This window comes from Diabrotica virgifera, chromosome 8 (assembly GCF_917563875.1).
Source record: "Diabrotica virgifera virgifera chromosome 8, PGI_DIABVI_V3a".
Lineage (NCBI taxonomy): Eukaryota > Metazoa > Arthropoda > Insecta > Coleoptera > Chrysomelidae > Diabrotica > Diabrotica virgifera.
The window spans coordinates 87,663,752-87,679,162 of record NC_065450.1 but is presented as its reverse complement, the minus strand read 5'-3'; the positions used below and the strand labels follow the sequence as shown (position 1 = coordinate 87,679,162).

At 33.3% G+C, this 15,411-nt stretch overlaps 1 protein-coding gene across 5 annotated transcripts in view; it reads left to right on the top strand.

The window, feature by feature from the left end:
• Positions 1-15,411, top strand: part of LOC126890780 (sodium-coupled monocarboxylate transporter 1) — a 315,978-nt gene that overhangs the window by 147,349 nt on the left and 153,218 nt on the right. For all 5 annotated transcript variants that reach the window (XM_050659968.1, XM_050659969.1, XM_050659972.1 and 2 more), the window contains exon 2: positions 6,852-7,073. In XM_050659968.1, coding sequence (XP_050515925.1) covers positions 6,852-7,073 — 222 coding nt within the window. The remainder of the gene's footprint in view (positions 1-6,851; positions 7,074-15,411) is intronic.

Genomic DNA, 15,411 nt, shown 5'->3' with positions numbered 1-15,411 from the left:
ACCGATTTTCATAATTGGACATGCGTTGGAAAGCTAATGATCAGTACTATCAGAAGCCGCAAAGGTCGGACTAAAATTTGCGAAATTTTTGTGATTTTTCCTGACGAGAACGAAAAACAGACCCTAAATGGAAGGAGCCGTAAAATCCCCACCCTTTGACCAAAATGGATGGTTGACATATGGATGGGCGAGTCTTTTCTTAAAATTTAAGATGGGATTTGGCCCAATTTTAAATGCAGTCAGATTTAGAAAAACGAACATTTTGTATATATATATATATATATATATATATATATATATATATATATATATATATATATAGACTTTAGTTTTTTATTGAGGTTGCAGTCATTTATTTCTAAGGGGCAGGGTAAGAGAAACTCTGTGTTATAATCAAGCTTTCGCAAAATTTATTTGCTTCGTCAGGATTAGCTAAAATTATTATATAGTTATAAATAAATACAACGAAATGAAAGAACATTGCATAAAAATTAGTACAAAAACTTACAACGTGAGGTTTGTTCCTTAATTTGACATTTCTACAAAACATAAAATATCTAAAAAAATCTTTATCCTAATGGTTTTCAAGTTTCAATGTTTTAATTTTTACAATTCATGATAAAAAATATGATTTAATAATTTAGTTCTAAATTTGACTAATGCCAGAAAGACACTTAAATAATGTCAAAAAGACACTCGTAGGTATTTGTTTATTTGATTTTAAGTTGTTAAGAACTAGATTTTTGATTATTACTTGCTTGTGCATTTTAAAATTTTAGAAGTTATAGATATATATATATTGAATACCAAATACCCAATAACCAAAAATATATTAAATACCAAATAAATATGTAAATGAATGAATGAATACCAAATACCTATATATATGGCATTTATAGATTTTGAAAAGGCATTCGACTCTATAGAACACTGGGCAGTGAAACAATCACTACACAATAGCAGAGTAGATTACAGGTATACAGAACTAATCTCTAATATATATAGTAAGGCCACAACTACGATCCAACTTGAAACAGAATACATATCTCATATCTATCAAAAGGGGCGTTAGATAGGGAGATACGATTTCGCCGAAACTCTTTAACCAAGCACTAGAAGACATTTTTAAGAGATTATAATGGGAAGAATATGGAATCATTATTAACGGCCAATATTTAAATCACCTAAGGTACGCTGACGACATCGTCCTTATCGCTACAGATACGGGATAAATACAAATAATGATACAACAATTAGACCAAGAAGCCAGTAAAGTTGGATTAAATATGAATTACAGCAAAACAAAAGTAATAACAAATCAAGAAGATGAGTTAAGAATCGTAGTTAAACAAAACCAAATAGAGGAAGTGAATGATACATATACTTGGGACAAATAATAAAATTGAATATAGAAAATGTCGTCAGCGTACCTTAGGTGATTTAAATATTGGCCGTTAATAATGATTCCATATTCTTCCCATTGTAATCTCTTAAAAATGTCTTCTAGTGCTTGGTTAAAGAGTTTCGGCGAAATCGTATCTCCCTATCTAACGCCCCTTTTGATAGATATGAGATATGTATTCTGTTTCAAGTTGGATCGTAGTTGTGGCCTTACTATATATATTAGAGATTAGTTCTGTATACCTGTAATCTACTCTGCTATTGTGTAGTGATTGTTTCACTGCCCAGTGTTCTATAGAGTCGAATGCCTTTTCAAAATCTATAAATGCCATATATATAGGTATTTGGTATTCATTCATTCATTTACATATTTATTTGGTATTTAATATATTTTTGGTTATTGGGTATTTGGTATTCAATATATATATATCTATAACTTCTAAAATTTTAAAATGCACAAGCAAGTAATAATCAAAAATCTAGTTCTTAACAACTTAAAATCAAATAAACAAATACCTACGAGTGTCTTTTTGACATTATTTAAGTGTCTTTCTGGCATTAGTCAAATTTAGAACTAAATTATTAAATCATATTTTTTATCATGAATTGTAAAAATTAAAACATTGAAACTTGAAAACCATTAGGATAAAGATTTTTTTAGATATTTTATGTTTTGTAGAAATGTCAAATTAAGGAACAAACCTCACGTTGTAAGTTTTTGTACTAATTTTTATGCAATGTTCTTTCATTTCGTTGTATTTATTTATAACTATATAATAATTTAAGCTAATCCTGACGAAGCAAATAAATTTTGCGAAAGCTTGATTATAACACAGAGTTTCTCTTACCCTGCCCCTTAGAAATAAATGACTGCAACCTCAATAAAAAACTAAAGTCTGCATATTGTCAGTCAATAATACCAAACTTCTTTATATATATATATATATATATATATATATAAATATATATATATATATATATATATATATATATATATATATATATATATATATATATATATATATATATATATATATATATATATATATATAACAAGGAGAGGTTAGCGCGAGTTAATAAATATCGGCATGGCTCGCAATAAGTATGAAAAACAAAATATGCACAAGATGGAATGCAATCATAGACACGTGTTTCTGACTTATTAGTCGTCATCAGTATGATATAGCTAAACAGGAGCAATGCAACCAATTTGTGGCTATAATGTTAGAAGACCCTCAGGATTCGAGAGCAACAACTAACAAATCCACGGAGGAAGCTACAGCTACCTGAGGCAAGGAATGCCAAACGTTTAGAACGTTTTAAACAATCAAACAAGGAGAGGTTAGCGCGAGTTAATAAATATCGGCATGGCTCGCAATAAGTATGAAAAACAAAATATGCACAAGATGGAATGCAATCATAGACACGTGTTTCTGACTTATTAGTCGTCATCAGTATGATATAGCTAAACAGGAGCAATGCAACCAATTTGTGGCTATAATGTTAGAAGACCCTCAGGATTCGAGAGCAACAACTAACAAATCCACGGAGGAAGCTACAGCTACCTGAGGCAAGGAATGCCAAACGTTTAGAACGTTTTAAACAATCAAACAAGGAGAGGTTAGCGCGAGTTAATAAATATCGGCATGGCTCGCAATAAGTATGAAAAACAAAATATGCACAAGATGGAATGCAATCATAGACACGTGTTTCTGACTTATTAGTCGTCATCAGTATGATATAGCTAAACAGGAGCAATGCAACCAATTTGTGGCTATAATGTTAGAAGACCCTCAGGATTCGAGAGCAACAACTAACAAATCCACGGAGGAAGCTACAGCTACCTGAGGCAAGGAATGCCAAACGTTTAGAACGTTTTAAACAATCAAACAAGGAGAGGTTAGCGCGAGTTAATAAATATCGGCATGGCTCGCAATAAGTATGAAAAACAAAATATGCACAAGATGGAATGCAATCATAGACACGTGTTTCTGACTTATTAGTCGTCATCAGTATGATATAGCTAAACAGGAGCAATGCAACCAATTTGTGGCTATAATGTTAGAAGACCCTCAGGATTCGAGAGCAACAACTAACAAATCCACGGAGGAAGCTACAGCTACCTGAGGCAAGGAATGCCAAACGTTTAGAACGTTTTAAACAATCAAACAAGGAGAGGTTAGCGCGAGTTAATAAATATCGGCATGGCTCGCAATAAGTATGAAAAACAAAATATGCACAAGATGGAATGCAATCATAGACACGTGTTTCTGACTTATTAGTCGTCATCAGTATGATATAGCTAAACAGGAGCAATGCAACCAATTTGTGGCTATAATGTTAGAAGACCCTCAGGATTCGAGAGCAACAACTAACAAATCCACGGAGGAAGCTACAGCTACCTGAGGCAAGGAATGCCAAACGTTTAGAACGTTTTAAACAATCAAACAAGGAGAGGTTAGCGCGAGTTAATAAATATCGGCATGGCTCGCAATAAGTATGAAAAACAAAATATGCACAAGATGGAATGCAATCATAGACACGTGTTTCTGACTTATTAGTCGTCATCAGTATGATATAGCTAAACAGGAGCAATGCAACCAATTTGTGGCTATAATGTTAGAAGACCCTCAGGATTCGAGAGCAACAACTAACAAATCCACGGAGGAAGCTACAGCTACCTGAGGCAAGGAATGCCAAACGTTTAGAACGTTTTAAACAATCAAACAAGGAGAGGTTAGCGCGAGTTAATAAATATCGGCATGGCTCTCGAATCCTGAGGGTCTTCTAACATTATAGCCACAAATTGGTTGCATTGCTCCTGTTTAGCTATATCATACTGATGACGACTAATAAGTCAGAAACACGTGTCTATGATTGCATTCCATCTTGTGCATATTTTGTTTTTCATACTTATTGCGAGCCATGCCGATATTTATTAACTCGCGCTAACCTCTCCTTGTTTGATTGTTTAAAACGTTCTAAACGTTTGGCATTCCTTGCCTCAGGTAGCTGTAGCTTCCTCCGTGGATTTGTTAGTTGTTGCTCTCGAATCCTGAGGGTCTTCTAACATTATAGCCACAAATTGGTTGCATTGCTCCTGTTTAGCTATATCATACTGATGACGACTAATAAGTCAGAAACACGTGTCTATGATTGCATTCCATCTTGTGCATATTTTGTTTTTCATACTTATTGCGAGCCATGCCGATATTTATTAACTCGCGCTAACCTCTCCTTGTTTGATTGTTTAAAACGTTCTAAACGTTTGGCATTCCTTGCCTCAGGTAGCTGTAGCTTCCTCCGTGGATTTGTTAGTTGTTGCTCTCGAATCCTGAGGGTCTTCTAACATTATAGCCACAAATTGGTTGCATTGCTCCTGTTTAGCTATATCATACTGATGACGACTAATAAGTCAGAAACACGTGTCTATGATTGCATTCCATCTTGTGCATATTTTGTTTTTCATACTTATTGCGAGCCATGCCGATATTTATTAACTCGCGCTAACCTCTCCTTGTTTGATTGTTTAAAACGTTCTAAACGTTTGGCATTCCTTGCCTCAGGTAGCTGTAGCTTCCTCCGTGGATTTGTTAGTTGTTGCTCTCGAATCCTGAGGGTCTTCTAACATTATAGCCACAAATTGGTTGCATTGCTCCTGTTTAGCTATATCATACCGATGACGACTAATAAGTCAGAAACACGTGTCTATGATTGCATTCCATCTTGTGCATATTTTGTTTTTCATACTTATTGCGAGCCATGCCGATATTTATTAACTCGCGCTAACCTCTCCTTGTTTGATTGTTTAAAACGTTCTAAACGTTTGGCATTCCTTGCCTCAGGTAGCTGTAGCTTCCTCCGTGGATTTGTTAGTTGTTGCTCTCGAATCCTGAGGGTCTTCTAACATTATAGCCACAAATTGGTTGCATTGCTCCTGTTTAGCTATATCATACTGATGACGACTAATAAGTCAGAAACACGTGTCTATGATTGCATTCCATCTTGTGCATATTTTGTTTTTCATACTTATTGCGAGCCATGCCGATATTTATTAACTCGCGCTAACCTCTCCTTGTTTGATTGTTTAAAACGTTCTAAACGTTTGGCATTCCTTGCCTCAGGTAGCTGTAGCTTCCTCCGTGGATTTGTTAGTTGTTGCTCTCGAATCCTGAGGGTCTTCTAACATTATAGCCACAAATTGGTTGCATTGCTCCTGTTTAGCTATATCATACTGATGACGACTAATAAGTCAGAAACACGTGTCTATGATTGCATTCCATCTTGTGCATATTTTGTTTTTCATACTTATTGCGAGCCATGCCGATATTTATTAACTCGCGCTAACCTCTCCTTGTTTGATTGTTTAAAACGTTCTAAACGTTTGGCATTCCTTGCCTCAGGTAGCTGTAGCTTCCTCCGTGGATTTGTTAGTTGTTGCTCTCGAATCCTGAGGGTCTTCTAACATTATAGCCACAAATTGGTTGCATTGCTCCTGTTTAGCTATATCATATTGATGACGACTAATAAGTCAGAAACACGTGTCTATGATTGCATTCCATCTTGTGCATATTTTGTTTTTCATACTTATTGCGAGCCATGCCGATATTTATTAACTCGCGCTAACCTCTCCTTGTTTGATTGTTTAAAACGTTCTAAACGTTTGGCATTCCTTGCCTCAGGTAGCTGTAGCTTCCTCCGTGGATTTGTTAGTTGTTGCTCTCGAATCCTGAGGGTCTTCTAACATTATAGCCACAAATTGGTTGCATTGCTCCTGTTTAGCTATATCATACTGATGACGACTAATAAGTCAGAAACACGTGTCTATGATTGCATTCCATCTTGTGCATATTTTGTTTTTCATACTTATTGCGAGCCATGCCGATATTTATTAACTCGCGCTAACCTCTCCTTGTTTGATTGTTTAAAACGTTCTAAACGTTTGGCATTCCTTGCCTCAGGTAGCTGTAGCTTCCTCCGTGGATTTGTTAGTTGTTGCTCTCGAATCCTGAGGGTCTTCTAACATTATAGCCACAAATTGGTTGCATTGCTCCTGTTTAGCTATATCATACTGATGACGACTAATAAGTCAGAAACACGTGTCTATGATTGCATTCCATCTTGTGCATATTTTGTTTTTTTATATATATATATATATATATATATATATATATATATATATATATATATATATATATATATATATATTCTATAACACTATAAAACAGTGTTGAAATTATCAGGAATTGCGGTCTGTGGCTTAGATTGAAACTACATTTAATTCTGTTGAATTCGATATTTCGATGAGTATTTATTAATTTTTCATCTTGAAAGTGCTCACTGGCGAGCACTGCCGTTATCTGGGATATTACTAATATAATAGTTTTTTGATTTTAAACACGTCATTCAAATACATTGTTACTTATTCATGTATTATTTTACTGTTACAGAAAAATGACGTTCAAAAGTCTTCTTCTTAAGGACATCTACCATTTCGATATCGTTGATTATGCTGTCTTCTCGGCCATGCTGTTGCTATCAGCATTGACTGGATTATATTTTGGTTGCAGAGGAAGATATTGCAAAAGCGAAGCTAGTCAAACACTTAGCGAATACCTCACAGGAAACAAGAATTTGAAACCCTTTCCTGTAGCTCTCTCTTTAATAGCAAGGTAAGATTTTATAATCAACTATTTTCAATGGGAAATAAGCCACAATTTTACCAAAAAAAGATTTTATTAACGTTTCGACGCCCCAGTCGGGTGTCGTTCTCAAAATACAAAATAATACTAAATTAAACAAAAATGTTGTTGCTTAGTAACAAATTCTTCTGATATTTTATTTAATCTGAATAAAAATAGCTTCAGAACAACATAATTACATAAGATTTTATAATCAAAAAGGTCCGTCTTTTACCTATTAGAGGCCTTGGGCACGTTAGGAAAATGGGTCCCTTGGCCTACAATAAAGCATAAAGCACTATTTTGTTAGAATAGGAAAAGAACATAGATAGATATGCACAATTTTATCTTTATTTTTATATCTCTACAGTAATATTAAATATTACGTATATGAATAGATAATTAAAATAATGTAATACACACAAAGTAATTAGCATCCACGATTAGTCCTTATAAGTACCTATCTACGCTGATTGAGGAGGCACCCTTCTAGATTTGAGTTGAGCAAAATCGTTAATCACATCTTAAAAATCTGTGTTTTCGAGTATATCACATTGTATCGTAATTAGCGACAAACTGTTTAATCTCTCTTGAAGCATTGTACTTCTTAATTCATTTTTTATTTGTTTTAATCTGATTGGGTGCCTTTCCAACTGCAGTTTGTTACCACATCATGCTTAAAAGAATTCTCAGTGTCATTTCTACATTAGGAAAGATATCATCAATTTTGTTCACTTTTAAAAGACGATATATTTCCAGAATATGTACTATTAATTCCTTCGTTGTTACTTGTACTAATTTTCAAGTATTCTGTTAAATAATGTAAACATTCCATTTCTAACTCTTTCACGTTTACGTCTTCATAATAGATTTCAGCAAATTCTTTGCAACTCAGATAAAGGTTTCGAATTTGAATCTTTCTTTTCCATTCAGCTGGACTGACGGTGCATAGTCATCAAAAAAGTCTGGCGTGCGCTTCCATGTCTGTTTCTTTGACATAGGTCTTTATAGTCAGATTCCGGGTATTATTCTTTGGTGGACAATTCGAAGTAATCAAATGTATTCCTGAGGCTAATTATATAATCATCGAGTGCAGTAAACAAATTAATTGCAACGTCCAGTGTTATTGTTTCTTTCTGAAGATAATTCCTTGTTTTATCTATTCTATTCAATACTGAGCTCCAAATTTCTGTTAGTATAATGAATTCTAGTTTTTAAATTTTTTTGGACACACTAACGGCTTCTGCTCTAGTTTCTTGTGCCTGTTCTATATATGTGACGATCGATATATTTTTTTTATATATTTATCATATATTTACAGTTTCGGTGATATTCGTATTACTTGTCCAATACGATGATCTTTGTGGTAGTCATGATAGCTGTCATACTTTTTTTTTTCATCTTTACAGATGAAAGAAAAGGTGGTCTGGAATCTTCAAAAGACATAGCAGTCCAGAACGCCGCCTGACTGACCTTAGTGGAGGATAGTGATGTTGAAAAAGTAACTATTCGTTACAAAGTACTCGTTACTTACGAATACCGAAAGTAACGATTACTATACAGAGAGGCAAATCGTGATTACTTTGTTACTTCGTACCAATCGTATCAGAGCGAGTAACGACTATTGTATCTACTTTGATTACTTTGATTACTCTGATTACTTCGTTAGTTCGTACCAATCGTATCAGAGCGAGTAACGACTATTGTATCTACTTTGATTACTATGATTATTTCGTTACTTCGTACCAATCGTATTAGAGCGAGTAACGACTATTGTATCCATTTTGATTACTTTCATTACTTCGTTACTTCGTACGAATCGTATCATAGCGAGTAACGACTATTGTATCTATAACCAGTACACTTGATTACTTTCTAGACTGACCGGAAAAATGTGGAAATGATAATGTTTCTACAATATGATCAACAACTTTAATTTTGTATGTATTGCATTGGTTTTATTAGAATTAGACCAGGGCATTTAGGGGACATACAAAATACCTACCTATTGAGAAATACGATTTTCGATATGATTACCGGTACTCAAATACAAAAGTAACAAAAGTAATCATAGTAATCAAAGTAACGAATACTGTAAATGATTACTTGTTATGTCGGAATACCTATACAAAATGCCTACCTACTGAGAAATACGATTTTTGATAATATCATGATTACCTCATATTATGATTACCGGTACTCAAATACAAAAGTAATCATAGTAATCAAAGTAACGAATACTGTAAATGATTACTTTATACAAAAGTACGATTTGTAACGAATACTCGAAAGTAACTATAATCAACATCACTAGTGCAGGATTCATTCTTCTTAGCCCCAGCGATAGTTCTCGAGGTACTTTAAAACGCTCTCTCGTCGCAGACGCTACGCCGAATGCCTACCTGCTAAACCAGACCCTCCTCTGTCATCCAGCGCTCCGAAAGCGGAATGGCCGCTGCAAGGTCGACATCGCTTCCGAAGCACTTTACCTTCATTTATCCACAGACTGTAATCAAGGAGGCCCTTCCTTTTCCCCGTTTCCCCTTTTTTGGTCCCAAAATTGGGTTTTTTTATTAGAGCTTCTTTACCACAGTTTGTCTCATACAATCTAACTCACCTATTCGCCTCTCATCAAAACTTATTCCCTCTTCCTTCTACTTATAGTATATTTCCCTCTCACCCCTATCGTTGGTACAGCTGTTTTTCCTCCTATTTTTTCTTCTTGATCACTACACGGATATAGTTGTGTATACTAGTCCAACCAGATTTATTTTCAATCATTCTCTTGATCATTTATCGCACTGTCACAAAATTCACACCTGACTCTCTTTCCATTCTGTTCCTTTCTACTATCCATCTGTTGCACTGTAGCATCGTATGTGTAACTGTGTCCGGGTGTCTGCAGTATAGACATTCATCAGTGTCAGCCTTTTCAAACCTAGAGAGGTAGGCTCTAAAACACCCGTTAGTCTAGTAAAATAAAATTACACTACATGTAAATCAAAATGTAAATTCGTACAGGTTGAAACAAATTTTATATCAAAGTTTAGGTGGCTACAAAAGATATTTTCAAGAAAGTATCCAAATCATACAAGGGGATTATTGTTTAAATAATTAAAAAGGGGTCATTTTTGCAAAAAAAAAATATATATATAGGATTGTTTTCTGCAAAGTTGAAGGGTAAATATTTCACATAAAACTTACTAAATTAAATTTGACCCCCTCTTTATTTAAATAATTATACATAAAACTTTAAAAACCAATTTGCAAAAAATTATTTTTAGCGTTTTAAATAAGCACTATAAAATATCTTATTTTACAGGAGAAGTTGCGCTATATTATCAGTATTAATAAAAAAAATTGGTCCAAAAATATTTAATATTTTTTGAGATATTGCATTTGTTTATTAAATGTTACTCTATTTTCAATTGCAAAAACGCGGTTGTTGCCAAATAAATATTCACCTGTATTAAATCTTATTATTTTTATTTTTATATATATTTTCGATAAATGTATTGATAAATTCAAATTTCAATTAAATTTCCCCCTAAAATGGCATTTGAAATTTATTCAAATTTGTTTATAATTTGTTTTTTTTAATAACGTCGTGGGGATTAAATATTTTGAAATGCCGTTTCGATAATTGGGTTCCTGGGAATTTTTCACTAAATAATAAACTTTTTTGTCTTTTTTTCCTCTTCTTTTTTTTCTTGGAGTTATATTACTACGGGCCCTTTTAGGGTTAAGTTTCATTAATAATGTCGAATCTCTAAGTCGTAGATTCTAGACCTAAAAATATTAAGATTGGTCTAAAATCACCTAAATAAAATGTGGCTACTTACTGGGTTACAGGGTGTTTTATTTAAAAATTTAAAAATAATTTTTATCAAGTACTTTCAAAACTATTTGACGTATCCTTATCATACTTGGCAGAAAGTGTGGGTACTATACAGTCTACTAAATTGTGATAAATAATAAAAGTTTTTAGCTACTACCAGAGGTGTACGACAGGGGATAGTTAATGGTTGACCCTTCCCAAATTCTACGCCACTGAGGGAATTACTATTTTAGCGAAATTTTTCGAGTCTCCAATACTTTCTATGTAAATAATATGCTCTTTACTGGTAACGATTAAGTCATTAGTTTTCGAGATATTGGACGTTAAAAATGAAACGACATAGTTATTTTGATTCATTCATTCATTCATTTTAAACTTCCAATCATGCCTATTCTGTAACTCCTTTCGATGATAGAAGTAAGGAAAATCGAATAGAAGTGGCCAAGTCGAATAGAAATAGGCAAAATCGGTATTCCATAACTCCCTCGGAATCTCTACAATCGGAATAGTGAATAGAAATTACTTCGACAACATTTACCCTGTCGAAATTAGATTTCGATAATCGGAATTGTGCTTGACGCAAGCGCATTGTATTTTGTTTTGACATTTATATTTTATATCTACTAAAAATAGTGTATTACTACTTATTTACAATTATTTACAGTATTTTTACCTTTTGTATCTGCTTAATTTTTTAGCCTGTGGTGTTACTTACTTAGGAAATTGTGTATTTAATTTAGTCATGTTGTACGAGTATCTATGTATTGAACCTTACCCCATTTTCTCTGGCATCTGAATGCTGAATATGTTTGCCAGTCACAGTTTACAGTGTTGCCATACTTTTTTGGTTTATTTCTTGTACAATTTCAATTAATGGCACAATGTACAAGAATAGATTGTACAAGACCGTTTAAAATATAAAGATAGATTTATAGCGTTGATTGATAAATATATTAGGTATACCAGTTTACATGTATTTTTATCAATCAACGCTTATAGAAAAGAAAATAATTATAGAAAAGGGGTCTACCCCAAAATCCCGACAGCCAAAATCCCGACAGCCACAATCCCGACGGCCAAAATCCCGACATGCCAGAATCCCGACAGGCCAAAATCCCGACAGGCCAGAATCCCGACTGGTTTGAAAAGTTTGTTTTTAATATATAATTACATTTATTTCTTGTTTTTTGTTTATAGCCATCTGTTTTTATATTTTGAAAACGAAACAATAAATATTCAAAATGTAGTTGTCGGAAATTTTATTTATGCGAGGATTGTTGCATGTCGGGATTTTGGCCTGTCGGGGTTCTGGCGTGTCGGGAGTCTGGCGTGTCGGTGTTTTGGCCGTCGGGATTCCGGCTGTCGGGATTTTGGGCGGCACCGATAGAAAAGACGTCTTTTTTTGGGAGAAGTAGTTTATCAGGTTTTTTAGCTGGAATCATATCTTAAGATTGTATATTATTAGTAATAATTTACATCATACATCTTATCATTTTTTTTTTTTTTTTTTTTTTTTTTTTTTAATTTTTTTTTTATTTTGGCTTAGACTTACCGTCATACTGCCAGACACATAAGGAATACAAGTTATCAAGTTATACAAAACAGGTTTAAAACAAAGATAACAACTAAAAGGTATTAACTTAACAGCTAAAACTACTAACTACCAAAGGTATTAATTAAAAATGTTTAAGGGAATTATAATGATAATTTGCTGTCTTTTAAAAAGTTAATTAAAGAGTTGTATACATCTACAGAACCAAGTGATAATAAATATAGTATATTCCAAGGAGTTGCTACTTTACATTTTAATAAATCATTTATTAATTTAGATGAGTAAATTGTATTTTTAGAACAACCAAAAAATATATGATCTAAATCACTTTCCTCTTCACAATGCTCACATTTATCATTATCCAAAACCTGTATTTTAAATAAATGCTTTGGATAACATGCGTGCCCGAATCGTACTCTAATAATAGAAGTTATGTACTTTCTAGAAGCTCTACAAGACTTGTACCAAGGAAATTTGGGAATATCGGGCTGAATTAACGAGTATCTATTTTGATTCACAAAAGAGTATTCCTTCCACTGGTAGCTCCACTCCCGATGCAGTGTTGACTTGAAAGAGATTATACTATCAGTCAGTGTTATTTTATGTAGAATACTGGTATCGGATGAAACGCTTTCTTTGGCTAATAAGTCGACATACTCATTATGTTCAAATCCTGCGTGTGCTTTAATCCAGATAAAATGTACATTGATTCCTTTGGTTAAAAGATTTTGTTTAATATGTTTAATTTTATAAATGTATGGGCAGTCTTGGATGTTTGGGGGTCCATATTTACCAAGAGATTTCAATACTGCTAAGGAGTCAGACAAAATTATAATATGAGCGAAATCAAATTCAGCTACATATAGTAAAGCTTCATATATTGCAATAGCCTCTGCTGTATAAATCGAAGTCTCCGGTTTCAGTTTGAATTTCTTTTCTATATGTCCCGATGGTATAAAAAAGGCGCATCCAGTTCCATCTGCAGATTTAGACGCATCTGTATATAGAGCTATTGACTCATTGTAACTATTCGTTATGGATAAAAGAATATTTTTATTTAAATATATGATTTCACTATAATTTGGTACAATAATATCTGTAGGAGAAAAGAAAGAAGAGTACGCGTAGTTTTTGAATAAGTCGTTCGTTTTATCTATATTTTTTAAGAGTACTATATTTTGATTATAAGCTTCACACAGTAAGGGAGATTTCTTTTTTTGCCAATATTTATTGGTTAGATCATGACAACTTAAAGTCACTATTTTTTGGTATAGAAGAGGGTTAATTAAGTATACTTTCATTAAATATTTTTTGGACAAAAAACGTCGTCTTAGATTTAAAGGAGGTTCCAAGGCTTCCAAATATAAAGCTTGTACTGGAGTGGATCTCATAGCTCCTAGACATATTCGTAAGGCTGAATTCTGTAAAACGTTGATTTTGTTTAGTAGTGCATTACTTGCTGATCCATACAAAACACTGCCGTAATCGAAAATAGATCGTATGTAAGCTTTATAAAATAATAAACTTACTTCAACATCCGATCCCCACCAAGTTCTATTAATTGATTTAAGAAAGTTTATTCCCTTATTACACCTGTTCAACATGTCGTCAATATGTAACTTCCAGGTCAATTTTTGGTCGAGTATCATTCCAAGATATTTAATTTTATTTTTAAAAGAAAATTTATGCCCACCTAAGGTGATTGTGCTAATATTAGGAAAGTTATGTCTGGTAAATAAACAAACTTGTGATTTACTGCATGATAATTCAAAGCCATTTTCAATAAACCATTTTTTATGGAGACCATAGACACTATTCAAGTTTTCAATGGATTGCTGATATTTCTTGTGTTCTGTGTACAAACAGAAATCGTCAGCATATTGTACAACATTAAATGCAATATTGTTAATAGTGATGTTGTGTAGATCTGCTGTGTAAATGTTAAATAAAATAGGACTCAAAACGGAGCCCTGAGGTAATCCTTTATTATTAAGTCTAGGGCCTATAAGAGTATGATTATTTTTTAAATAAATTATTCTATTTTTATACAGGTTTACAATGTTAGAAGCAAACTGTGATGGAATATTAAAAAATGTAATCATTTTTTCTTGGAGAATTGAAAGAGAGACAGAGTCATAAGCACCTTCGATGTCTAAAAATAAAGCGGGCACATAACTGTTCCTGGAAAAACTGTTCTGAATGTCTACAACAAGAGTTGTTAAGGAATCTAAAGTTCCATAACCTTTTTTAAAACCATGTTGGTTAGCGGGTAAAGGATTTTGATCCCTTAGCCACCAATCCAACCTAATCTTAACCATCCGTTCGAGAGTCTTCAATATACATGATAATAATGATATCGGTCGGTAAGCTTCAGCTAATTTAGGGTCTTTCCCCGGTTTGGGAATAGGAACGACTATAATACGCTTAAAATCTATTATGCTGTTGCCTTCAATAATTATCTGGTCAAATATATTTAAAAGTAATTGTTTTGCGTTATCTGGTAAATGTTGTATCATAGGATATTTGATTGCATCGTATCCTGGTGAGGTACTAACGCGATTATCAAGGGCAAATTCTAATTCAGTTCTCGAAAAAGGTGTAAGGAGAAAATGATTCTGATCTAGTGTAAGGTGGAGCTATTTTATCGAAAAAATCGTCTACCCATGAATTACTTAGAGGTAATGAAAAATTAACTTTTTTCCTATTCATTTTTCTTGCTTGATTCCAAATAAGACTAGATGGAGTTTGTTTATTTAATTTTGAACACCATGCAACCCAACTTTGTTTGGCCTTTAATTTCAGGAATTTTTTGACACGAGCATTTACTTCTTTGCATTTACAAAAATTTTCAGGAGAAGAATTGTTTTTATAGTTTATTAATGCCTTCTTTCTTTCTGCAACGGATTGATCACATTCCGAATCCCACCACAGAGGGGGAG